Raw genomic sequence first — 27,376 nt, forward strand, 5'->3', positions numbered from 1 at the left:
TTGCATGGCGGATGTTTGTGGTGTTAGCTTAGGCCTTTTGGAATTGTTGTAACAAACTTGCTGCCAAGGTAGTCATTCCAAACCACCCCGTCGACTACATTTTTAAAAGATCAATCTTCTTTCAGTTGTGGCTGCCTCTCTGGGCAACAGGAAAGACATGGCGACGGCGAGCGTGATGCTGGGAAAGATTAAGACGATCCACAACGTAGACATGCAACAACAGACTAATCTTCGGCAGCCGTGAGCTTACATTTTGTTTCATCTCTGAACTTATTGCTCTCTGTTTGAGCCCCGGGATGTACCTTTGTTCCTTTTATTTTTTCTCCTAAATCCATTTGCCGTTCCATTGCCATGGGGTTGCTTGAGCAGAACAAACATTAGTACATGTGTTTTTAATTCGCTACTGGGAAGCTTGGGCTATGTGGCATCCCTGAATTCTACTCATTTAACTATAGTCCTAGCAAAACTCTTTTTGTAGAAGAGGAATACGATCTCAGATTCTCAGCTAACTGAAGTTGGTCACCCTCTGCCCCTGGACTGAAAGCATGCAGGCCGCCATCCAAACGATGGAGACACACGAGCATTTGAATTTCAGAGGCAAATTTTGGAGACAAACGATGGAGACACCTTGGGGTTTGTATTCAGACATCAGGTTGGTCCCTTGGTTGTGGGTCAGTTGCTCAACACGGCTCATCGTACCATTCTGATTGCAGCACTGGGAAAATGATACATATATGAACAGTCAGTGCGGCTCTGCACTGGGACTGAACATGCTACAGTATGAACACGTCCTCTGTAACGACATTCACTACAAGAGAACTTCTTGTTGCCAGGCAGAGACAGTGTTAGCTAGCAGCAGCGCAAGCAAACAGATTCTCCATCAGAGATAATGTCCCGGCTTACAATATGACATTGAGCAAAAGATAAACGACAAGTACCAACAGAACATAACACCCAAATACTAGCAGCATTGAAGAGTCTTGTACATTTGCAAGTGCCGATTCTAATCCTTGGCTCAGTCACCACCTCCTCGATCATATGATTTGCTCCAGAGTGGGTAGGGTAAAAAAGCATTCCATTGCTCAAGTGAGTAGGCCATTTTACAGACCATCACAAGGATGTGACAACACTAGACATACAAGCAAGGGCACAATTTAGCAAACTTGGAGCATCCACACAAGGATCAGTCAAAAGGATCATCCACTGACAAATCGTGAGTACGTACGTGGCGGGTGAATTTATTAACTTTTACTTCAACCCGTGCATCTCGAGAAGCTCTATTCTCCGCTTGTAGCTGCCTACGTAGATAACACGTCCAGTCGTCGATGTTGCAGTTGGATTTGTAGCTGTAACGGGCCCCGATTTCCATTTTCCTTAGCACTTTCGCGTTCAAAAGAAAGAACTTGGCAAAGTCGATATATAGCCTATGACCACCACAGTAATTCTTCAACACCACTTCTTTTAGATGGAGTTCAAGGCATTCAATTGGATCAAGCTGATCATACTTCCCCGCAATATTCGTATTCCTTCCTTCACTAAACTGGGGACAGAAAAAGGAAATGCTATTAAGGCAGTTGATGACAAATTACAAATTAGCGCGTAAATACTCCTAGTTCACTTTATCAGAAGTCTGAAGCACTGATGTTTTGGCAACAGATAGCAACACTCACAATGACATAGAGCTTCTCCAAGCAGGGGAAGCACTTGAGGAAGTCAACAACAAAATCCAGATTCGGAGCACATTCAAGAACCAAAATCTTCAGTGCGCGCATTTTGGTTGTCATGGTGACAACAATCATTCTCTGGGGAAAAGGAAACCAAGTGTGTGATATCAGAATAATACAGTAGGCTGCATATAAGGAAAGCTGAATGTGCTACTACCTGAAAGAGTGTGGTTCCAAGGTGGAGCCTGGGTATGCCTTGAGACAAGAAACCAAGTACCTCCAGCTTCGGAGCCCGGATTACCCGTATGGTCACCGGCCCATCGTCTGGGTAAATTGGCAGCAGCCTCTCAAGGCAAGGGGCGTCGTCGATGACCAGCTCCCGGAAGGCGGCGACGACGCCTTCGTCGCGAGGAGGATAGAAGGCGATGCTCCGGAGAGTCGGCGAGCTGATGCAAAGGCGACCGAAGCTCATGTTGTGCAGCGAGATGCTTTGGAGAACAGCGCAGCTGGAGATGACGCTCTGCAGAGAGTCCTCCGAGATGCCAACATTGAACAGCATGATCTGCTTGAGGTGCGGAAACCTCGGCGGCGGCGCGGCCGGGCCGGGGAACCGGCAGCCGCCGAGCCTGAGCGCGCATAGCGTGGGCGCGAAGCGCGCCAGCGGGTGCGGCGGCAGCGAGTAGTGGCTCCCCCAGTCCAGGTTGGTAACCTCGAGGTCCTGGAGGCCGGCGAGCGACGCGGAGCGGAACCAGCCGTCGGCCTCGCCTAGGCTGTCCGGGGAGAAAGCGAGGCGGAGCGAGAGGCGGCGGGCCGGGCCGGGGTGGCCGGAGAGGATCCTGGAGACGAGCGCGGCCAACGAATCGTCGTCGCCCGCGAGGTCGGGGGCCGCCGCGAGGTTGAGCGGCGCGTCGGCGGAGCGCCAGAGGTGGCGCCATCGGCGGGAGAGGGCCTGCGTGCGCGCCCCGTCCTTTGTGGGGAGGAGAGAGACGACCGTGCCGAGCACCGCATCGGGGAGGCGGCTGATGAGGTCGAGGTTGACGCCCCCCGGCGACGGCGGATCCTGCTGCTGGTCGTCGGCCAGGACGGGTCTGCGCCTCTTCCTGACTTGCATTTCGGGGGTGGCCGCCGCCGCCGCCGCGTCCTCCGTGGCCGGCGGTTGGCGAGCCTCGCGGCAGTGGGAGGGAAGGGGATTTGAAGTTTGACTTGTTCAGCAGTGAGCGGTAGCGAAGGGGATTTAGGAAAGAGACGGAGGCAGCGGGCGAGCGGCGTCACAACGCAGCCCAGGCCCAGGCCCAGCCCCAGCCCGTTACTTACTCTCTCCTTCGCAATGTACGGGCTCATTTTACAAAAGTTAATTTATATAAGCAATATCTTAAACTTTTATCGCGAGAAAAAAAATACTTCCTCCGTTCCACAATGTAGTGCGTATAGATTTTTTTTTGTAAAGTCAAACTTTACTAACTTCAATCAAACTACTCCCTCCCGCCGCCACATCCTCCGTGGCCGGCGGTTGGCGAGCCTCGCTGCACTGGGAGGGGATTTGGAGTTTTTTTTAAAAAAATTGAAGGGGATTTGGAGTTTGACTTGCAGCAGAGAGAGTGGTAGTGAAGGAGATTTCGGAACGTCCAGAGAGAGAACGAGCGGCGTGACAAAGCAGCCTAGGCCCAGTGTTTGGATGGCCTGTACTCCATCATTTTTCTTTATTTAATTATAATCTCGCTTCCTCAACAAAAATTATAATCTCGTGCACGCAGGCACGCTCCTCTCAGAAAAAAAATAAAGGTGCACACGACACGAGCTCTGGATAGTTTATGCTCAACACTGAAGAAGGAAATCGAGAAAAAAAAAGCGTTGCACAATTTTGAGAAAAATAATGTACCAAACCATAGCCAGAAACCAGGTTTTGGTAATGTACCTTTACCCTGTATAGTGTTGTTGTTTTTTTATACGCACAAGCTTGCATATCATATATTCATAGAAGAAAAGGTAAAGCATCCGTTCACAATGTATAAGTAGGCCCTTGGCCTACCAATTCGCTAGACTTACTCTTCACTAATACCCCGCCTAGATAGAGCTTGGAACAAGCGTGTCATACCGGTCTTGAATTTCCCCACCATGCTCCAAGCTCTACCCTCGTCTACAATTTTACTACCTCCGTCCGGATTTATAGGTTCCGAAAGCCAAAACGGCAAGACCAGGACGCAGCCATCATGAACAACATACACACCTCCGGCTTAATTTATTGCAGGAGTTTAACTGGCTGCATGCATGCACTTAGGGTCTGTTTAGTTCCAAATAAATCACCAACTTATAAGTTAAAAAGTGAAAAAAGTGGCTTATTTTACCAAACAAACGCGACTTATAAGTCACCCCAACTTAAGACTTATAAGTCACCCCTTTTTACGTAGGTCACATCACATGCATGATGTGAATTGGTGTGGGAAGGTGTGTCAGGTGACTTATAAGCCAGGTGACAGCCAAACAGGCGTGACTTATAAGTCACTGGTGTGTTTTTACTGGCTGCATGCTCCTAGTCGTAGTTAACACATGCAGCAGAAGCGGGATCGAGGCAAGATACTGCGCATGTAGTTGCAGCGGCCTTGTAAAACCGAACGGGCTAGCGTGGCTCAGGGGACCGCTAATCCCGGACGGAGGTAGTACATAAGGGATGTGGCGTTCTGGTGCTCCAAGTCTCTCGCATCACAAGAGCATAACCGTGTGGATATCCTGCAGCGCGATGTTCAACCATATCTCAAATTCGGTAGCCCAAGCCCGCCAGACCCCTTGTGCATGCAGAGTACCTCATCCGTGTGATACTAACCAAAGTTTCGGGCGGCACATCCATAGCCATCAATGAATTGGCATCGCACATATGACAGACTGAACTGGACCCAGATGACCTGATTTGTCCATACTAGTACAAATGCCTGTGCGTTGCAATGGGCGAAAAATATCATAAAACTTGCTGCGTGTGATAGTAGGCGCCATTCGTAAAATCTGCTCCGTGTATGATAGTACCCACCATTCATAAAACATGCTCCGTGTGATAGTACGCAACATTAGTTAAACTTGCTCTGTGTGTGATAGTACGCCCCATAAAACCTGCTCCGTGTGATAGTACGCTACATTTGTAAAACCTGCTCCGTGTGTGATAGTACGCGTCATTTAAAACCTGCTCCGTGTGATAGTGCGCACCATTTCTTATGTATAGTTCTTATAAACATCAGTAATAAGTTTATACTGTTATCGCTTTTCGAAGTATGAAGTGTGGACGTAAAGAAGCCACCCTAACATCCTTCATATGATGGAAGAGTAGTGGTGCATGGATAGTCTAGTAATCAGTTTTATATTTTATTTATCACAAAAACAAAAATATTTATTTATTTTAAAATAACTTAACAATTTAGAAATTTTAATATTTTTATTAGAATTGAAACATGTTTTGAAAATGAACATTTATTTGAACACATGTTTTTAGCAGGATGTACAGATGGTGGAATTGCTGTGTACTATCTGAGAGTTTAATAACTAATCAAAAGTTTTCCTTAGAATTTTCTAAAGAATGATTTTTTGGATGAAAGAGTAATGGCACATTGAAGTGGGATTCTTTATATACAATTTTTTGTTTATAATCGAAAGCAAACAGATTTTTTACTTTGTTAATTATTTTCTAGAAAATGTTAGTTATTTGATTTGCAAGATTATATTTCGCTCATTTTCTTTTGCACTATTTGAACTTGGCCATCATCACCATAAAAAAGCAAGCTTTTCTCTTTTCCCTATCAGAGATAATTTTTTGTAAATTTTTGGTGGATTATAAAAAAAATTAATTTCAAGATGCACAGTTGTCACATTCTTTCTACTCTTCATCGCTCTGTCTCTCCTCCCTGCCTGACCAACGATGTGTCTCCCTGTCTGACCAACGATGTCGGTGACATCTAGAGTTGAGGAATATCTTAATTGTCAGTAAATCGCTTTGAGCTCCAAATATCTTCTCCCTCAAGGGATATTTATTTTCCATATTTCACTCACTTTTAATTATTGTATCTGATGATGTATTCATAAGATGTGGTAGACATGAAGAGTAAACAACAGCAAGTAATTATATCGGTGCTCATTCAGTTTTTTTTTTTTTTTTGCAATGGGTGCTTAGCACGCATAGTCCAGCAGCTTCTCTACCGAGAGCCATTAAAAAAGTGATCCTAAAAAAGCCATTAAAAAAAGAAATCCCCACCGAGCTCGGCGTGGACCTTTATCCACATCGCCGTTCCTTCCCTAGCTCGGCGTGGACCATAATCGCGTTTCAGCAGCCGCCACAACAACCGGTCAACTCCCCCATGGCAAACCAGCCCGTTGCATTGCAGTTTCTGTCGCCGGCGAGATCAGAAGGTCGTGGCGCCAGACAAGTAGCATTGCAGCTCCGCCGCCGGCAAGATCCGTGCGTTGCAGGAGCGCCCACGTTGCGTTGCAGCTCCGCCACTGGCGGGCAGCACAACACACGTTGCATTACAGCTTCGGTCGCATCACCTCTTGTTGCAGTGCAGCTCAGCCTCACGACTGCTGCATGGCAGCTCCGGCAACGCCGACGTGCTCCGCGTCACAGCACCGGCACCGACGAGCGCCGTGTCGCCAGCAGGGAGTCACCGACGAAGCTGCGTTGTAGCACCGGCAGCCCCCGACTAGCGCCACATTGCAGCACCGAGTGAACGATGAGGCTGCGTTGCACAACCAGCAGGCCCCGACAATCGCCATGTCGCAGCGCCTGCAAAACTGTCGAATGTTGCATCGCAGGACCTGCAACCGTCGACGAGCGATGCATTGCAACGCCCGCAAGACGAGTCGCCAACAACGAGGCTGCGTTGCCGCACGCCGACGAGCCACATCGCAACACCGGCGTGTGGAACTTGGGAAGCAGTGCTTGGAGCTTGGGCAGCAGGCCATGGCGGACAGAGCTTGGGTAACAGCCATGGAGAGAGGTGAGGGATGAACATGGGATTGAGCTCTATGAAAAAATGAGTGCTGCTGCAACGAGGAATGCGTTGCAGCCGCCAGCGAGTCCGCATCGCAGCACCGCGTGTCGAGTTGGGAGCAGAGCTTGGGCAGGGCCATGGCAGAGAGAGCTGGTAAGAGGTGCGGATCAAAAAATGGGGCCATCGAGTTTGTTGAAAAGAATGAGTGGTTGATGCGAGTCGCATTTTCAGTCGGTTGAAAGCAATTGTTTTCCCTTGTTGATTCGTGCAACTCTGAACGTATATAAGCTGCTAGGATTTGATGTAAACACGTGTGGTGAGACTAATAATCAGAATCTGGAAATTTTTAGCACAGGCGGAAGAAAACTCTGTTAGCTGCCTCGTTAAGGGAGGGGAGGTCAGAGGGAGGTCCTATATGACGCTCTTTGCGTCAAGTTGCTGGTTTTTCGCACAGAGCCTCCACTTGGCGGGCTTGTTGGGCCGTTTTCTGTTTCTACTGCTGTTCGCTTCCCTTCTGTCTAAAAAAGAATTTCCACGGTTGCAGGGATTCGAACACAGGTGTTTCGCACAGAGCCTCCACTTGGCAGGCTTGTTGGGCCGTTTTCTGTTTCTACTGCTGTTCGCTTCCCTTCTGTCTAAAAAAGAAGATTCGAACACAGGACCTAACACTATACGAAAAGTGGTACTACCAGTTGAGCTATCAGCCTTTAATGATTCTTCAGCAGCTCCAAGCTTAAAGAACCAAACACGTAGCGCAGTCCAAAATATATATCTTGAATTTCAAAAGCATTTTTATTAAAAAAAACCGAAGGGATCTATGACACACAAGCAAATTACTGATTTGCAAAAAAAAAAAGAAATGTTTGCAAAAATCAGGAACATTTTTTTTGAAACGGGAACTTTTTAAAACTCCAAGGCAGAAATTAAAAACACGAACATATTTGAAAAATGTGAAAACAAGTTCATTTTCTGAAAATTTTAAACTGAACAATTTTCAAATATGCTGAAAAAAATGAAAACATGCACATTTTTGAAAATTGCAAACAATTTTTGGAAACGAGAACATTTTTGAACTGCCCAATTTTTTTTTTGAAATTTGTGAACAAAAAGTTGAAACTGAACAATTTCAAAACTCCTGAAAAATAAAAGCATGGGCATTTTTCAAATTTGTGAACAAATTTTGAAAGCGGGAACATGTTTTGAACTACCCGAACATTTTTTTGAAATTTGTGAACAAAAATTTGATACTGAACGATTTCGAAACACCTGAAAAAATTAAAACGTGCACATTTTTTAAAATTGCGAACAATTTTTTGAAAAAAGGAACATGTTTTGAACCGTCTGAATATTTTTTGAAATTTGTGAACAAAAATTTGAAACTGAACAATTTCAAAACTCAAAAGTGAGAGTGTGCAAATTTTTCTGAACTTTTTTTGGACAATTTTAAAAAATGGAAACATTTTTTGAAATTCCTGGGAAATTTTTGAACAAATTTTGAAAGCGGAAACATATCTCTTAAACCGAACATTTTTTAGTTTGTGAACCAAATTTGAAAAGACGAACACTTTTTTAAATTCCAAAAATTTATAAAATTTCAGAACAAAAATTTGAAAACAGGAACATTTTTTTTTGCCTAGGCGAACAAAAAAATTAAAACTGCAGAAAATGATTTTGAAAAACGTGAAACTTTTATGAAGTTGCAACAAATTATGAAATTCTGAACAAAGTTTTAAACCACGAACTTTTTTTGAATTTTTGAACAAATATTTAAAATGGGACATTTCATGAAATTATGAATATTGTTTGAAACAAAGCAAACAAATTTTGCAAGTTATGAACAAAATTTGAAAACACGAACATTTTCTGTAAAAATGAACAAAATTTGTAAAATGCGAACATTTTTGAAAAATAAAAAGAAATCTGAGAAAGAAAATGAAAATGAAAAGAAAAGAAAATCAGAGAAAAAAGAAACAAGTAAAGAAAATAAACAGTAAAGGAAACAGGGAGAGAAAAGGAAAAAATAAATAGAAACAAAAAGAAAAGAAAGAAATCCGGTTCAGGAACCTTCTAGAAGGTTTCCAAAACCGTAAAAAACCGGTTGGGAACGCGCAGACGGGCCGGCCCAAAACCAAACGATCGCCTGATCGCCTGTGCGAAGCAGCGTCTATTTGGCGCAGAGAGCGGCGAATAGGGAATTCCAAGGCGCCGAACAGGAGCTCCCCGGACCCACGGTACATCGCTGGGAGAGCCATTCAGGGCCCATGGAACCGGCCAGGCCCTTGACAAGACCTGCCCATGGGTCGGCCTGCGGACGCCAACTCTGAGCAGGTGGAGACGCCGGGGCCGGGAAAAACCTATTTGACGCTCTCTGCGTCAAAGTGTCGACCAGACGCACAGGGCAGCGATCGATTGGGCCGGCCCATCTACATATCTGGCAGTTCCGGTTTTGGGAACGTTCCAGAAGATTCCTAGGTGGTTTTCTCGGTTTTGGGATCCTTCCAGAAGGATCCTGAACCGGTTTCTTTTCCTTTTTTTCTGTTTCTCTTTTTCCTCTTTCTTTTTCTGTTTTGTTTTTCCTGTTTCCTTTTTCTTTTCTTCTTTTTTGTTCCTTTTAGTTGTACAATTTCAAAACTGTTCCAAATATTCATTTTTTGTATTCGTTTCCAATTCTCTTTCAGTTTTTTCAAAATTGTTTGAAGCTTTAAAAATTGTTTGTGTTATACAAATGTTTTTTTTGACATTTCAGAAAAATGTTTCCCTTTTCAAAAAAATCATGTAAACAAAAAATCTTCAGATTTTGAATTGTATCAGATTCAAAAAAAAATTCTGCATTTGAAACGATGTACCCATTTTCAAGTTTTCTCACCAATTTTAAAAATGTATGCATTTTCAGAAAATTCTCTGGAATTTTCTTTTGTGTTTTACAATTTTTTTTTGAAGTTATCAAAAAATGTTTCCATTTTCAATATATTTGTTCACATGTACAGAAAAGTTTTGGGAATTTAAAATTGTTCCCAGGTTCAAAAATTTGTTCTTCTTTAAAAGTTGTACCTGTTTTCAAAATATGTTCACCAATTTAGAAAATGTTTGCGTTTTCCAAAAATATGCCGGCATTTGAAAATTTGTTCACGTTTCACAAAAAATGTTTCCATTTTCAATTTTTTTTTCACATATACAAAAAAATCTTCAGGATTTCCAAATTGTTCTCAAATTCAAATTTTGTGCTGCATTTCAAAAGTTGTACCTGTTTTCAATTTTTGTTCACCAATTTAAAAAATGTTTGCATTTTCAAATTATTTTCTCGAATTTCGAAAATTATTTGTGTTTTAGAAAAAAAAATGTTCGCTAAATTTATAAAATGTTCTCATCATAAAAAATTGTTCGGATTTTCAAAAGATCTACCACTTTTCAAGTCTTTTTACACATTCAAATTTTTTTCAGGAATTTCAAATTTATTCACAGTTTCAAAAGATGCTCGGAAATTTTAAATTTGGTTCCCATTTATCAAAAAATTGTTTACAGTTCTCTACTAATGCTCAATTTACGCCACTGTTTTTAGGTCATTATCTCCGAGCCAAATACTTATCATGTACGTTCAGTGGGTGTAGTGGCTAGCCAGATGCGTCCACAGACGGGAGGTCTTCAGTTCCAATTGCAGCTCTGGTGCTGTTTTCTTTTTACGAAATTTTGCTGGCGCGAGTTTAATCTTAATGGGCCGGCCCTGTCGCGCGCATCCTGTGCGAAGGTACGTCTGTTTGACGCAGAATGCGTCAAATAGGTGCTCCCGAGGTCAGATGGTGAGTCCGAACTTTTTTAGCGGCCCATAACTTAAATTCTGGCCCGTGGACTTACAATGCTGCAAACAACGTAGAGAACTTGGACGAGCCAACAGACGAACGACCGCATACAAAAACGGACGAAATTACCGGAAGCAAGAAGCAATCAGCTCTTTATTATTACTAGCAAAACATGCCCGTGCGTTGCAACGGGAGAAAAACAATATCACACATCCCTGACAAGCATTCTTAAGACCTCACGTATGTGCACCTCTCTATTTCAGCACCACGCCATTTTGAAAATAATATCTAGCTCAATTTTATTAGGTCAGATTCTAACTGGTCAATTAGCTTTATGTGTGATAAACAATTTAATACCTCTATTAATAGTTTTTTCATCCTTTTGAATAGTAAGGCTTATTTTTTATGATGCTTGGATTTGATAGTGAACTTCAAAAAAGTCACATCATCTCTTCTTTCCAACGTCTACCCTGTTGCTAGTTTCATGAAGATGAGATCTTGTTTTAATTACAGAGTTAGCACCAGTCGAAAGCACCTATACGCATGCGCATGTGCTCACACTTAATAATCTCAGACCACAATTACATCAACATCCAATTGTTTTCAGTCTGCTACACAAATTAACATTTTTGGAATAGAAATAAATGTCATAAGATAAAAAAAATCAAGTCTAAAAAAACCCCATCAAACTATTGGATGAGATGAATTGCTGTAAAATCTAGGAGAACTATTCGATTGAAGCTACCAGAAATGATTTGCGCAATGCCCTATGTCAAGTTGGCAAAAAGTGAATAAAATCATCCAGTAGTTCGGCTCACATGAATTAAATCCACATATTTGGCATGTTGCGGACGTTTTACCTTTGTTAACTAAGAAATTGATATTATCAAATAGTTGTATTTTTTTCGTCAAGGAAAAGCAAACAAAATCTTACCACGGGGAGGTTACTTTCTGCAAAGAAAGAGAAATATGAGATTACTTCCTACAGAGAAGGAGAAATTTGTGGTTACTTTCTGCAGAGGAGAAATCTGACCTCAAAAGAACAATTCTGTTTTGCACATACACAGGCTGATTGATCTTTGCAGCCGATTGGAACACACAACCACGCACGCACACGAGTACGGCAAATTGATCCTTTCATTTGCAGCACACTCGTAAATCCATCTTTTCTTTAAATGTACAGCGTACACATCCCTTCTGAACTCCATCCTATCTTTCTTTTAATATGCAACCTTCACATATCCCTTCTGAACTCCATCCTTTAATTAAGGATAGCCAAGACGGGCTCAATTCCTTTTATTCCAAATCCATCTGTCCAACATCCCTCCCTGGGATCCATCTTTCTTTCCTGTACGATTTGGAGCGTGCACAATTCACTCCTCGTGAATTCATCTTTCCTTTAATTTCTGGTCCTTTTTAGGTGTCTTGCTCATATTCTGGGCAACTCTCTATTGTATATAAATTGATGAAAATTGCTCTGAAGGAGCGATGTGGGACTAATAACGTGAGGAATCATTGCTCTGTTGGTAGTCAATAATAAAAAAAATTCTTATTGGATGGATGAGATGGTTGGTGGTTCGAAGCTATGGTTGAGCCAGCAGGGTTCGAGTCCGTCCGGGTTCTATTGGCATTTTATTTTTAAGCTGACTATTCTTTTTGGAAAACCAGGACGTGGCTGCCGGCCCAAGGCCCAATAGCTCAGCTATCGATAGAGTCTCACTTACGACGGACAAAATTTTCTTAACGTACGAAACGGACGAAAATTTAGGAGGAAGAAGCGACCACCCTTTTATTATTAGGTGAAGATTAGGGAAAGATAGGCTGCCTTCCAAATGGGAACCTTTCACGCAATCCCATTGACAATTTCGTGAAACTATGGAGAAGAGGGTTTTCGAAGGCAAAGGGACAACCTGGTAGCGGCAGGGAAAGGCTCCGATGGGGCACCCCAGGCCCTCCTGCAACATGTCAAGGTGCACACTCTTGCACCTACTAGGTAGCACAACACACTTGAGCAAATTGATGCGCAACCCTGACACTTTCCCAAAGTCTTTGAGAATAGCAGAAAACATCTTGGTCAGTTGGGTGTTGTTTAGCTCCAAAAGATAGTTTTTTCTTTTATTTTATACAAGAGAGAGTTTAGGGCTAAAATAAATACCAATAAAATTCTAAAATTTGTAGAAAAATTCACATAAATACCTGGGCTCTTATGTGACTCTGTGAACTTTTTGTTATGGCCTAAATGCAATCTTTCAAAAATATTATTTTTGCAAAATAGTTAATTTGAGTATTAAAATATTTCTCAATTAACTTCAAATTTTCCAAATAGTATTCTAATAATTTTTCCAACTCTTATTTTGAAGAAGTCATGTTATCTTGTCCCTTAATATTTTTCTTGAGTGGAAAAATTATTTGAATATTGAAAATTGCAAAGAAAATACATTGGAATTGAAAATTGGGATGTTACACGTTTATGTGTTATTCTGTCAATTTGGGTCAAACAATGTGCCGGTAGTTGCACCTGGAGTTGGGAAACCAAGCCGAATGACTACTCTCGATGATCCCGCTCCGAACACCAAAACCGTGTGAACTCCTAGTTATGCTGATGAACTCTGTGCTTTCATATGCATGCCATTTGTGCTTTTCTTAACTTGCTATGCTAGAGAATATTGTGTGCTTGAAAACATTGTGTTTGTGTGCTTGAGACATTGTGTTTGTGTATTTGAGGCCATAGTTTGTTATGTATGTTGTGCAATGATGTTTGGCTATAATGTGGCAATAGCTGAGTCATTTGGGAAGTGATATTTGTGCTATATATATGCGGGATATTATTTGTATAAGTGATTTGTTGCAGGGCTAATTAAAAATATATTAAAACAGCCCCTAACAGAGGCTCTGCAAAGTGCAATACTCTGCTAAACATTTTTTATCGAGTGTAGCACTCGGCAAAGGTGCCCACATGGCGCCACCGGGTATCTTATTGGACTCTTTGCTGAGTTGAACGGGCCAGATCTTGACAAACATCACAATCTGGGATTTTACTGGACATCTTTGCCGAGGACGGAACTCGGCAAATGTCAAGAACCTGGAAATTTTGCCTAGATACGGAGTGTGTACTCCGCAAACTGTGCCAGTCTTTGCCGCGTGCTACAGAATGAATGTAGGCGAAGCTGCCGTGCCACGCTTCGGTCACCCATAAGACACGTTTTGCCGAGTACGATGCCAACAATCTCGGCATACTTTAGATCTCGGCAAACATCGATGTCCACGTGTCATCTACTCGTGCGTCCGTCTTTGCTGAGTATGTCCGCCATAGATACTCAGCGAAGACGATGCCTCGGCACACTTTTTGCGCCATATGTCGCGCTCTGGGGCTTCCAAATTCACCGAATATCTATGGAAGGCTCTCAACAAAATGGTCTGCCACTTGGCTGCCGACCTCTCCGTTCGGCCCATCAAGTGCCCCCACCTAGCCCTAGGGCCTGGCAAAAGGTTTGTCAGAGTCCCCGATGGACGGCTCTTGGCGAAGTGCCAATTACCTGAAGGGTTCGGGCCGATTACCTTGAGCCGATAACTACACATGGAAGCAAACTGCGGCACAGCTGCGTGGCCTGGTAGACAAACTAGCAGGGCAGCTGCCCAAATGGAAGGCTGCATACATGCCCAAGAGTGGACGACTGACCCTCGTGCAGTCCATCTTGTGCCAACCACGCGATGATGGCATTAGATCTACCACAGAAGACAATAACAACCATGAACAAACTCTGTCGGGGATTCCTCTGCTGTGCAAAATCACAAGCTAATGGTGGGCAATGTGCAGTAGCGTGGGGGCAGGTCTGCTCACCAAAGTGCGCAGGAGGCTTGGGTATTCCCAACCTGGGCTGGCTCAATGTTGCGATCACGATGGCCATGGCTACAGAGGTCAGACCCTTCCAAACCACGGGCTGAGTTCGTCATAAAGGTGCCGGAGCACTCCATGCAGCTATTCCATGCAGCAACTAGAGCAACTGTGAGGGATGGAAGAACGACATTATTCTGGGAGGACCGTTGGCAGAACAGGATGCGGATCCCAGTGATCATGCCGAAACTACACCGCATCATGGCCAAGAGTACGCGCTCTTCGCGCACAGTACAACAAGCCATCGAGGAAGGCACCTGGGCAGAAGACATAGGGCCAGAGCTAACAGAACCAATGCTCCACAAGTACTTACAGCTATGTTCCAGAGTGCAGGCAACCCAACACCAACCGGGGCACGCAGACACTATTAGTTGGTCCTGGGAACAGAATGGACAGCACTCCCCGCGCTCAGCCTATGATGCCAAGTTCTGGGGACGGGAAGTTATTCCGACGGCTACCTTCACGCAGAACTTTGGTGCACCAATGCGATGCCGCTTCTTCGCATGGTTGGCACTCAGGAATCGATGTCGGACCTCGGACAGATTAGCGAGACGTGGATTGGACCACCAGGACGCTTGCCCCTTCTGTGACCAGGCAGAAGAGTCGATTCAACACATTCTGCTAGACTGCCTTTTTGCCAGAGAAGCGTGGACGATACTATGTCGGGCTTTGGGTAAACCTGAGTGGGAACTGGCTTTGTCCAGCTCACTGCAGTACACTCGCGCATATTCGAGAAAAACACACATTGCCGAGTGAGAATTGGCATTCGCCGAGTTTTGCTGGAACTCGGGAAACTCGGAAATTCAAGTAGTCCGTCCATTTCTCATGCATGTATTCCACCTGTATTTGTTCCGATTGCACTCTTGGTAAACATAATGGCACTGATCCCAAGGAAAATGTTAACGGCCGGTGAAATGGTCCAAATTAAGTATTTGTCGCCCTGGCATGGACGTCGCTCTCCTCCGAGAAACTTGATAAGATGATTCCGATCGGCCGGACTAGTGTACGCAACGAAGCATATGGTACGCATGCTGGTCCACTTGTCACTGTCCCTTGAACGTCCATGCTGTACGCACATTATTACTGTTGTCCTGGTCCTAAGATGTCACTTACAGTGGTTCAGACTTTTAGGTCTATCTACATCTACTCCTAGTTTGGAAAACGTTACGTACATTAATGGCTGCTCAATGTATTTTCCTCGATCGCACAACTAGAAAGGGACCAGTGGATCCCTCGATCAGAACTCAGAGCAACAGCAATGGCTGAGCTGAAGCTATGCTTGTGCTCAAGTAGCCATCTCCTCGTCTTGTGCTTCTTGCTCCTCTGTGTACATGTCCATCATGCGACCGCTATCTCGTTCAACTACAGCTCCTTCAGCTCCGGTGATTTCAGAGAGGAGGATGACGCGATGGTCACCGACGGCAGGATTGAGCTCGTCGGCGACGAGGCCGGCGGTCGAGCAAGGGGCCGCGTTCTGTACAAGCAGCCGGTGCAGCTCTGGGACCCCGTCACGGGCGAGACGGCCGGCTTCACCATGAGCTTCAACTTCAGCATCCAGTCCCTGCCTAACCGGAGCAGCACCCCCGGGCACGGCATGACGTTCTTCGTCGCGCCGTACATGCCCGAAATGCCGCAGGATTCCTACGATGGCTGCCTTGGGCTCTTCGACGAGAAACATGCCCCGAAGAACGGGACGACGGCGATCTCCGCCAACGCCTCCGGCAGCGCCAGCTTCGTCGCCGTGGAGTTCGACACCCACCGTGACGCGTGGGACCCGAGCAGCCGGCACATCGGCGTAGACGTGAACAACGTCGACTCAGGCGGCAACTTCAGGATCTTGCCAGAAGGCAGCCTCGTGGACGCCGGCGTTATGTCTTCGACGGTGAGCTACGATAATTCCACGGCGAGGCTGGACGTCGTCCTCCGCGTCAGTGGCGCCGAGTATGCCCTCGGCGCTACCGTCGACCTGCGAAGCTTGCTGCCGGTGCAGGTCGCGTTAGGCTTCTCGGCGGCCACCGGTGATGCCTTCGGCAGCAATCACACGTTACTCTCGTGGTCCTTCCACTCCACGCTCCCGACGAGGAACTACACGCCATCTACCTCGTCATCGTCAACCAAGAAGGCCACCCTACAACTCAGAGCCGGGGTTGCCGCCGCAGCCGTGCTGGTGCTCCTGCTCGCGGTCGCCGTGGCGGTGCTGTTCCGGCGTGCGAGCAGGAGAGACAGGCAACCAGACGACAAAGACATGCTCGCCGGCGACATGACCCCGGACTCCCTCGATGCCGACGGCGATGAGCTCGGTTCCAGCACGGGACCCCGGCCGATCCCGTACGCCAGCCTAGCGGCGGCGACGAGGAACTTCGCGGAGGAAGGGAAGCTGGGGCAGGGCGGATCCGGGTCGGTGTACCGGGGCCACATGAAAGAGCTCGGCGGCCGCGACGTCGCCGTCAAGGTATTCCTGCGAGGGGCGTCCTTGGAGGGGAGGAAGGAGTACAGGTCGGAGGTCACCATCATCAGCAGACTGCGTCACCGGAATCTTGTGCAGCTAATCGGCTGGTGCCATGGCCGCAGGCGGCTGCTGCTGGTCTACGAGCTCGTCCACAACGGCAGCCTCGATGGGTACCTCTACAGCAACACCAAAAACGACGTCCTGACTTGGCAAGTTAGGTACGCATGCTTCGAGCCACGTGCACATCCATGTCATTCTAGTCGTATTCTTTACTTACTTTTCTACCTTGACTAGATGAGCCTAACTTTTGGTTAACACTTATTGTGGACTAGAAAAATCGTCGTACCATTTGAGCTGTCTTTTTCTAGCTTTGATTGACTCCATTGAGCTCTAAATTCTTGGTCGATGCTATTATTGGAAAAGCCTAAGAACTATAAAACCCCATAATAAAAAGGTTTGCTGAGTGTTAGACTCGAGAAAGGGAACTTGGCTCGACTTCTGTTGGCAAACAAGTTTGCCAAGTCCTATTTGTCGGGCACTCGCAAACTCTTTTGCCGAGTGTAAAAGAAAGGCGCTCGACAATGAAATAGTCTAGACGGAACAGAGTCCAATGGTGCCATTGTGATGTGCCACAGCGGTAGTTTGCCATGTGTTGCACTTGGCAAAGTTGAGGGGGTTTGCTGAGTGTTACACTTGGTGAATCATTTTAGAGTAATTAAAGAAAATGCGATCGACCTGAGCCTAGCCCAACCATCCTACACAGGGTCGCCGGGATGTCTGGCAGAGGCTTGGGAAGACCATCACGGCAAGGACCCCCCGTGCATCTTCGGTTGTGCGACGCAGGCAGAGGGCGGCGGTCGCGGGGTCGCCATCGAGCTCAGTGGAAGCGGCTTCAAGCCCAGCAAAGCTCCATGTTCATTAGGACAAGGTCGTCGCCATGTAGTGCCCCTGGATGCGCCGGAGATGGCCGCTGCCGCCGCATGTCTATTCGCTGCCTCTGGCGTTGCTGGCCCTTGAGGAGGGAGCAGCTGACTCTAAGATGAGAGTGAACAGCAAGGTCAAGCGAGTGACATGACCGCAGGTGAAATTCTAGGAGGCGGCCCAAGATGTTTGGCCACAACCGCGGGTGAAATTCTAGGAGGCGGCCCAAGATGTTTGGCCACAACCCGGGTGAAATTCTAGGAGGCGGCTCTAGATGTTTGGCAGTGGTAGCGACATCATGCCCGCATGGTCTTCGGCGACGTGTCTCAAGAATAGAGCGGCGATTGGGTGAAGGGAGAGAGAGTTAGAAGAGAGAGAGAGAGAGAGAGAGGGATTGATAGAGAAGGAGAGAGATAAGAGAGGAGGGAGAAGGGAGAGAGGAATAGGCAGCCATTGGATATGTAGGAATGAAACGGTGGGGAGGTATGATCCACGGAAGCGTGTCTTTACGGAGTGTCTCTGAAAATGCACATGGAAACATGTTTGTTTTTTCTTTCTTTCCTTTTTTCTGTGTTCTCTTCCATTTTTGTGTAAGGCCTAAGCATAGGCTCACTAAACACAAATAAGAATTGATAAAACATTTTCTTGAACTGTTTGACGGACTTGTAGTTAAAAAACTCTAGAAAATTCACTTCATGACTTAATTATAGCAAATGGATTCCAAAAATGCTAAATTTTCACATGTGTCATGTAATGGTGTATTTTGAATGTCGAAAAAAAACTTCATGGCCAACGGATGAAGCAGGGATCCCTTCACCTTTAAACCTGATCTGTTCCCTTTTGAAACCACAATTCTTTGTGGGAGATGCAACTTTTATGAATCCTTCTCCAATTTTTACGACAGTTTCTAGGGATCATATAATGACACCATCCCAAATTTCATGTTTTTTAGGATTTGTTCGTATTTTCGGAATTAAAAAACCAATAACCTCCATCTTTGCGGTCAAGTCTTGGCACCCTAATGTTTGAAATTTCTTTACTTTTTTGGGTATGCCTTAAACATAGACTCAAGAATAGAAATAGGATCTTTCAACCTCATTTTACCAACTTTTCATGCACTTGTAGTTCCAATTTTAATTATATTCACTAATACTTAGAAAATGCATTTGATGACTTAAATAGAGCAAACGGAACCCGTAGAATTATTTTCAAGGCCAACAGATGAAGCATCAATCACCTAGCCTTCAAACTTGATCCATTCCCTCTTGAAACTATGATTCTTCCTTGGAGATGGTTCGATTTCTAAGGAGTTTACGTCACAACTTTTACGAAAGTTTCTCAATTGTTTACCACCGCCTTTAGGGATCATATCATGACATAATGTCAATTTTGATGTTTCTTAGACTTCGTTTGCACTTTTAATAAAAAACAAAAAACCAATAACCTACATGTTTGGGACAAGTCTTGACACTTTCATGTTTGGAATTTCTTTTATTATTTTTGAGTGTAGCCTAAACATAGACTCAAGAATACAAATAGGATTTTTCATAGACGGTCCACACTCGTACACGACTAAAAGCTATGAAAGCAAGTCAAGCAGTGCTAGATGATGATAAAATAGAGGCACATCCTTCTTTTGTAGAGTTAATTCCTGGATTGGACATTCTAGCGGCAATCGGAACTTAGTCGGAGTGCTTGGATGAAATCTGATTTGGCTTGCTTGTGCCCTTACTTTTGTTATTATCAGATACCAGATCATTCTTGGACTGGCGTCTGCCGTGCTGTACCTCCACCAAGAATGGGATCAATGCGTCGTCCATGGTGACATTAAGCCGAGCAACATCATGCTGGACGAGTCCTTCAACACCAAGCTAGGCGACTTCGGCCTGTCGCGGCTCATCGACCACGGCATGAGCTTGCAGACAATGACCGCCATGGCTGGTACCCCGGGCTACCTTGACCCAGAGTGCGTCATCACCGGCAAGGCGTCCACCGAGTCCGACATGTACAGCTTCGGTGTCACGCTGCTGGAGATCGTGTGCGGGCGGCGACCGATGGCGCCGCCCAGCGCCGGTGCGAGGGACGGCCAGGTGTTCCGGCTGCTGGAGTGGGTGTGGGACCTCTACGGCAGGGGCGCCGCCCTTGACACCGCTGACCAGCGCCTCGGCGGCGTGTTCGACCGCTGGGAGATGGAGCGGGTGGTGGCCGTTGGGCTGTGGTCCGCGCACCCGAACCCGAAGATGAGGCCGGCGATAAGGCAGGCAGCCGAGGCGCTGCAGTCAAGGAAGTTCAGGATGCCGGTGCTGCCGCCCAAGATGCCGGTGGCCGTGTACCTGCAGCCTTTCGGAGGTACCACCATGGAGTACGGCGACAGCACCACCACGGTCGGGTCCGGGGTTACCACGCAGCAGCACTCGTCGTCCAGCTGTACAACAGCGACGCAATCTTCAAATACTAGCATGCCATCGGCTGTGAGTGAGGAGTTGAACCCCAATATAGAGTAGTGGACTTCAGAATTCAGATCGTGGTGGGCGGAAAAGAAGAGTTTCGCTCCAAAATATTTGTACTGTCGGGATCAATGCAGTCACGTTGCTTTTAACTGCACTAATAGATTTTATAAACTAGTCCTCCGTCCCGTAATGTAAGACGTTTTTTGACATACAACTAAGGTCTTACATTATGGGACGGAGTAATAGATTGTACCTGTGCGCTGGTTGGTGTTAGAATCGGTTGTAATATAATTTATTGAAATGCAGTTGTATGACAGTATGAATATTTGAATTAATATTGAGATGTGAACTGTTTTTTCTTTGGAAGAAGCAAAGGGGAAGAGAATAATTATAGACAGTTGTTTGACTCTGAGATTGGTTCTCTCCTATTTAGTTACCTAGTGAGAAGTGGTGATCACATCTTATACTGTTCGCAATCAAATAGCGTGTAGTTTCTCCGCCCAGTGCAACACATGCGACCAAATGTCAAATAAATATTGCTTCCCTCATGCCTAGATGCAGACAACCAAACTATGTGTAGATGATGATGTTTTTGGCTTGTTTTCACCGCAGCAAGGCCCATATGAGACACGCACGGAAAGAGGCAAAAATGATGCATTCCAACCAAACATGTCTTTAGAGCATCTACAACCAGGCGCCCTATAACCGACCTATACACCTAGGCCCGCAGTTGGTCACTATGCAGACCAGAAACTAGCACCCAGTCAGGTGCCCAAACGCCCAACCTGTCCCGCAATCCCTATATTCAGCCCATATCTGGGTGGATATGGGGAGGACCAGATGCACCCTGACACCGGTGCCACGTCAGACCGACCCTCTATGGCCCGCGCCACCCCCACCATTGTCCCCACAAAAACCAGCCAACAAACCCTAGTCCCACTCCTCTTGCCCGCTCTGCTCCTCTACAGTCTTTTCCCCTTCCTATCCGCACGTTTTCCCATCCCCTCCGCCATGGACTCTCCGAGCTCATCACACGAAGAGGATCTTGCGCTTAGCATTGATCGCTATCGCTCGCAGATGGATAGGGGAGGGATCTCCTCCTCCTCGGCATCGTGTCGTCATGGGCGGGCAGCTCCTTCTTCGCCATGCCCCGCCGGGCCTGACTCGCTCCCTGCCATCTCCGGCCAGGCGGCAAGGCGGGCAACCGCGCCCGACACTGCCAGCAGTTGTCCCTCCTGGGAGCCTCTGGGTGTTGGTGTAGGCACCACCCAGCGGCGGCCGCGCCAACGGCAGCCAGTGACAGAGGGTCGTGCTAATCGGTTTGTGTAGAAGGCGGCCCGCCATCAGCGTCACAAAATGCAGGGGCGTTTTGACGGCCGTTGGAAGAGTCGGAGAATCTCCATAGGAAGAAGGTGGGGGCGGCGGATAGAGCTGCATGTCTCGCGGCAGATGGCAGGCTAAATGAGCTTGTTGTAGGGTGGAACCCTAGATGGAGATATTTCACGAATTGAAGAGGAAATTCCCAAGAACAAGGACACAAAGTGGAAAAACAAGAGGAACACTCAAATTGACTTGATCCAATCACACATGTGCTACATCCAATCATACAAAGAGATATACAAAGGTCAAAATCCAACACAAGAAGATATTAGAGGTCAATAGTTCATCCCAATCCTATGAGGAAAGAGGTCTTGATGATCCTATGATGGGGATCCTTCTCCAAGAGGAGGCCTTGATATCCACTAGAGGATCTTCTTCCTTAGGAGGTCATGATCACCAAGAGGATGAAGATGAGCAAAGTTCTCTCAATCTCTCACATATACTTTGCTATCCTCTCTAATGAGCCAGGGGAAGAGTTTATATAGGCTAGGGACGGAATAAGAGGAAAACGGGGGTACAAGGGTCATTTAGCCCTAAATGCACACATGCATATTGGGTGGAGTCCGGGCACCCGGGGTAAAGGGGTCCGTGCACCTGGAGGGGATGTGGAGGGAGATGTCCGGGCACCCGGACCAGTCAGGGGGGCCGGTTGTAGGTGGCCGGGCACCCGGGAAGGGCTATGGCCGTGCCAGGTCGCGGCTGGAGGGAGGCCGGGCACCAGGGGGCTGGGGCCCGGGCGCCCGGGGCGGCGGATGGCAAATCCCAGGTGGAGGCCGGGCACCGGGGGCCAAGTTGGCCGGGCACCCGGGGCGGCCAGGTGCTCCATCCGGCTGTATGGAAGGGCTGGGCACCCGGGCTGCTGGTGGCCGGGCACCCGGGGTGGTCTGGGGCCTCCTTTGCTTCGCGCTTCGGCCATCTTTCTTCCTTACCTTCTTCCATGTGTGCTTGCGTCTCCGTCCTCGCGTCTTCACGGTCATCTCCTTGGTACCTAAGAGTCCATAACATCTCCATTTGAGGTAGGCCCCGATTCACATGCGAATTCAAATGAAACTCGAACAGGAAAGAGTTAACCTCGGTTTCAATGGCATGTGTGTGTGCTCTTGTCATTGGTTTTCTTCGTGCTTGTGGTGGTGATGAGACGTCCATGGAGATGAGCGAGGGATGCTCCACATCATCTCCCCCCTTGAGAGAGATCCGTCCACGGATCGTGATCCTCATTGTCGTGGTCCTAAGTCTGACAGTAGAATGGGGGTTAGGTATGGAGAGGCAAGATCTTAGCTATGGAGTAGTTGTATACGCAAGGGATTTACGAGTTCAGGCCCTTCTCGGAGGAAGTAACAGCCGTACGTCTCGGAGCCCGGAGGCGGTCGACTGGATTATGAGCGTATGAGTTACAGGGGTGCAAACCCTTTACACTGAGGAGGGGGTGGCTTATATAGAGTTCGCCAGACCCCTCCGGCCCTCAGTTATGCGGGGTTTAAAGTACATTAAGATAGGGTGTTACTGGTAACACCCTCATAAAGTGCCATGAAGACTATTAAAGCTACTTAATGACAGACCGTTGCGTGCTGAGTGACTTTACGTCTCATGGCCGTCGTGTGGTTAGCTTCATGGTCGAGTGGCTATCTTCATCGTCGAGTGTCCTTGAGTTCGTCGAGTGAAGTCCCTCTTGGTCGACTGGAAGGTAGCTTCTTCTAAGGATGTCCTTGGGTAGGGTATCCTAGATAGGTCCATGACCCTACCCTAGGTACATGACTTCATCATTAGCCCCCGAATGGATCGAGGTTCGAGTGAGGAAGGGGTTGATAATTTTCTCCGACCTATTTCCCGTGCTCTGATTATGTCGTATCCTAGATCAGCGATTTTTCTTTTTGGCGTTGGCATTAACTTTTCTTTCAGTCGCCTTGATCCATTCCTTTCTTCTGTCGAGTGAACTTTTGAACTTAGTGAACTTCCGAGCGACGGATCGCAGGAAATCTATCGTCTGACAGATTGATCTGCCGTTAGCGGATTTTGTGGGATCTGAATTTTGGGAAGCGCGCAAAGCAGGGCGGACCGCGGTACTCGGATGGGATAAGGCATGGACGCCTCGATTTCTGCGCTGCCTTTTTCGCCACGTATCATGCGTGCGCGACTGTTTCGGGATGTGACAGGACCGCCCGGGCCTACTTGTCAGCTACTCGGAAGCGTCCTTATATAAAGCATCGGGCGAGGGTTTTTGAACAGTGCCTTCTCATTCTCCTCTCTGCCCTCTTTGCCTCCGCCCGCTGCGCCTGCTCTCGCCTCCACCTATCCACTCCTCGCGTGCTTCGCCGGCGACAATGGTGAAGGAGAAGACGGCGGCCTTGGAGCGTGCGAAGAAGGCGACGGCGACGGGGAAAGCGAAGGGGAGAGCGTCCAGTCGGGGCGGATCTTCATCAAGGTCCCGTCTGCCAAAAGGTTGGGTCCAAGGGGATTGGATCCGTTCGACCATCACCGAGACGGATCTCAATGACCTGGCCAACGAGGGTCTGATCCCCCATGGGTCAGCAAGGCTTCTGGGGACCAAGTGTCAACCGCAGCCGCAGGAGGGTGAGTGCGTTCTCCTAGCCACTCATGTAGACCGTGGATTCTCTCTGCCGCCGAGTGTTTTCTTCCGAGGGTTTCTGAACTTCTTTGGGGCGCAACTCCACCATTTCACTCCCAATTCCATTGCCTATCTTGCCGCTTTCGTGTCCATGTGCGAGAACTTCCTGGGTTGTCGACCACACTGGGGTCTCTTTAAGCACATATTCACCTGTCGCTCACAGACGGTGAAAAAGGCGAGTCCGGATGATGAGAGGACTAAGGTTATCCAGATGTGCGGGGGTCTTGGGATTCAGATGAGGAACAAGAGTACTTTCCCGGCCATGACCCTTCCTGAGTCGGTCAGAGGGTGGCAGTCGACTTGGTTCTACTGCCAAGATGAGTCGACACCGGGGCAGTCGACTGGTCTCCCTCCGTTCTCCATGGACCGAGTGGACAAACCCTCTTCTCTGAAGGTGCTCCCTGAGGAGAAAGCTCAGGTAAAAATGTTGATGGAGCGCGTAGTCCAACTCGTTCGGGACGGAGTGACGGGTATGGATCTTCTGGAGGTCTTCCTTAGACGGCGCATCCAACCGCTTCAGTACCGAGGCCACCCGATGTGGCTGTACTGTGGTACCGAAGACACCACTCGGGTCCATCCAGAAGCGGTCGACGCCGCCACACTGGAGAGGTGGGTGACCGCAATCATAGGGAATAAGGACAACCCTCGAGGGGCTAGGAGGATCCCACCACTCGACTGTACCTACACACCGGACACGGTATGACCACTTATCTCCAATTGTAATCTTGCTTTATTCATTCTGCTTCGCTACGAATTGGTCGATTGACCTTTGTCTTGTTTTGTTGTCTGACAGGCCACCACTGAGTTATACTCGATGCCCAATGGAGCGCAAACGCCGACCGAGGAGGAGGAAGGAAGGTGGGGCGAAAGCTCGGAGGAGTGGGATTTGGATGCTGACGATGATGATGAGGGTGATGACTCTGGTGAGGAGGAAGAGGAGGAGGAGGAGGAAGTTGTACCTCCTCGCTCGGAAAGACGCTCGAAGCTTGTCCATGATCCCGCGGCCGAGCGTGGTAAGGGGGTCACAACCGTCATGCAGTCGTCCAAGCGCCCTCGGACTACTTCTCCGGTGCCGACTGAGAAAGCTCCGAAGCAATCTCGAGTGCCGTCGAAGTCGGCGAAGGTCTTGCCGAAGATGAAGATGGCGATCCCCACTATCTCAGGGTAATGGTGTAGCTTGAGTTTGTCTGTTCCACATGAACTTATTCTTGGTCGACTCATGAGCTAATCGACTGACTTCTGGAACTGCAGTGCTGCTACTTCTGATACCTCAGTCAGAGCTGAAGATCAGGAGATGGAGGATGCTGTTACTTCGAAACCTGGTATGACTCTTGTAGTTCCGTCTTCAGTCGATTGGCTTCTTGTCTCTAATTTTGATTCTTTTTCTGCAACTTCATCTAACTTCGTTATCGACCTTCCCAATGACGACGACGAGGAACCACTGAGGCAGAGAAGGAACAAGAAAGCGTCTGCTGGCAAGGCGACTCAGGACGTGCCAGCACCCGAGACATTGGTCGTGGAGGGAGACAATGTCACTCGGCCTACCGTAACCTTTGCGGTGCCGTTGACGAGTGCTCGTCCTTCATCGTCGAGTGCTGCTCAACCCTCGCTTTTCTCAACCTACCACGTCCCAGAAGACCAAGCTAGTGCTGCTAAAGAAGCAATACGCCAAGCGGGGGTCATGATGGAGCAAGTGAAGGCAATCCGAGAAGCCAGCCAGGCAGCCTATGACGCCAGTTCAGCTCTTCAGAGTAATGTTCAGGTCAGTCGGTCACTGCCTGTTCTGTTAGGATATGATATCTGAAAACTCTTCTTTCTGAAATTCCTAGAGTTTGTCCTACACCCACTGGGTGTGTCGATTGAAATTCCGGGTTAGTGGGGGCACGCTGAGTGCACCCACTGGGTGTAGTCCCCAAGGCTATGGTGGACTGCTGGCAGTCGACCATAGTCTTTATGTCTTAAGTTTTTTCCTTACTCGACTAGGTCGAATAGATTCATAGACCGGTGGGGGCACGCTGAGTGCACCCACTGGGTGTAGTCCCCGAGACTGTGGTCGACTGCTGGCAGTCGACTATAGTCTGAAGAACACCTCCCGTTTTTTGTTGTTGTTGGTCGACTGGTCGACTCTAACTGATGAAACTAGTGGGGGCACGCTGAGTGCACCCACTGGGTGTAGTCCCCGAGACTATGGTCGAATGTTTGTATTCGGCCGTAGTCTTAGAAACGCTATGATTTTTCCTTAGTCACTCGGAAGTGAATTGTCTTTGACATCTGTGGATTGGTTCTTCGTAGAAATCCTGCGACCTTGCGGCTCGTTATACTGAGTTGGAGAACAAACACATCCAGCTCGAGCTTGATCTGAAACTGACCCAAGAGAACCTAACGAAGGCGAAGGAGGAAGCTAAAGGTATGTTTGGTGAGGCCTTCGACGACTGCCTTTGCCTCTCGTTTGTTTCAGAGTCTGATCTCACTGTAACTTTGCAGACAAAGTGAGGGATGCCCTGAAGAAGAAAGACCTTGACTTGGCTGAGATGCAGAAAGCGGCTTTAGAGAAGACCAAGCTCGCAGATGAGAAGCTGGCTTCAGTCACCAAGCTTGAAGAAAAAAACATCAATCTGAAAGCTGCTCTTGATGCTGCCAACAAGGAGGTCAGTCGACTGAAAAGTGACAAGATTGCCCGGAATGACAAGGCCAGTGAGTTGGAGGGAAAGAAGAACGATCTGGAGACTTATCTGGGTGGACTCGCCAAGAAGCTATTCCTCATGCTTGAAGGTAATCTTTTGTATTGAACAGACATTTTAACTATGATCTTTCCATCCGACTGTTGTCTTGATTCGGTGGTTGTGCTTGCAGAATTTTGCCAGAACTTTGAAGAGGAGACTGGTCGAAAATAACCTGGATCCCATCAACTCTCCCATGAAAGATGAAGTCACCATGAACGTGCTCCGGCTTGAATCTCGCGTTGCTGCTGTCATCGACTATCTCGCAAGGCTGAAGGTCGCAACTTCTTGCATTGACACAACACTCTGGCCAAGAGAGACGCTCCAGAATGACCTCGAGTCTCTGATGACTTGACTGAACGAGGTCCCAAGTCGAGTGCAGGAGTGGAAGAAGTCTTCAGCCAGATGTGGTGCGGATGTTGCTCTGTCTCTGGTCCGCGTTCACTGCAAGGATGCGCAAGAGGACAAGCTGGCGGCCCTTAGGGTGGCTAACACCAAGAAGCA

General features: G+C 47.4%; 2 protein-coding genes across 2 annotated transcripts; one reads left to right on the forward strand and one right to left on the reverse strand.

Moving 5' to 3' along the window:
- Positions 1-690: 690 nt before the first annotated feature.
- Positions 691-2,855, reverse strand: LOC123101037 (FBD-associated F-box protein At4g10400-like). The gene is made up of 3 exons (XM_044522713.1): positions 1,882-2,855; positions 1,671-1,802; positions 691-1,540 (listed from the first exon to the last, which is right to left on the reverse strand). Exons 1-3 carry the CDS (start codon positions 2,773-2,775, stop codon positions 1,184-1,186), a joined length of 1,383 nt encoding a protein of 460 aa, XP_044378648.1. The 5' UTR covers positions 2,776-2,855; the 3' UTR covers positions 691-1,183.
- Positions 2,856-15,514: 12,659 nt separating this feature from the next.
- Positions 15,515-20,512, forward strand: LOC123149282 (L-type lectin-domain containing receptor kinase IX.1). Its single transcript, XM_044568918.1, has 2 exons — positions 15,515-16,993; positions 19,444-20,512. Exons 1-2 carry the CDS (start codon positions 15,585-15,587, stop codon positions 20,198-20,200), a joined length of 2,166 nt encoding a protein of 721 aa, XP_044424853.1. The 5' UTR covers positions 15,515-15,584; the 3' UTR covers positions 20,201-20,512.
- Positions 20,513-27,376: the final 6,864 nt, after the last annotated feature.

Source organism: Triticum aestivum, chromosome 1B (genome assembly GCF_018294505.1).
Source record: "Triticum aestivum cultivar Chinese Spring chromosome 1B, IWGSC CS RefSeq v2.1, whole genome shotgun sequence".
Classification (NCBI taxonomy): Eukaryota; Viridiplantae; Streptophyta; class Magnoliopsida; order Poales; family Poaceae; genus Triticum; species Triticum aestivum.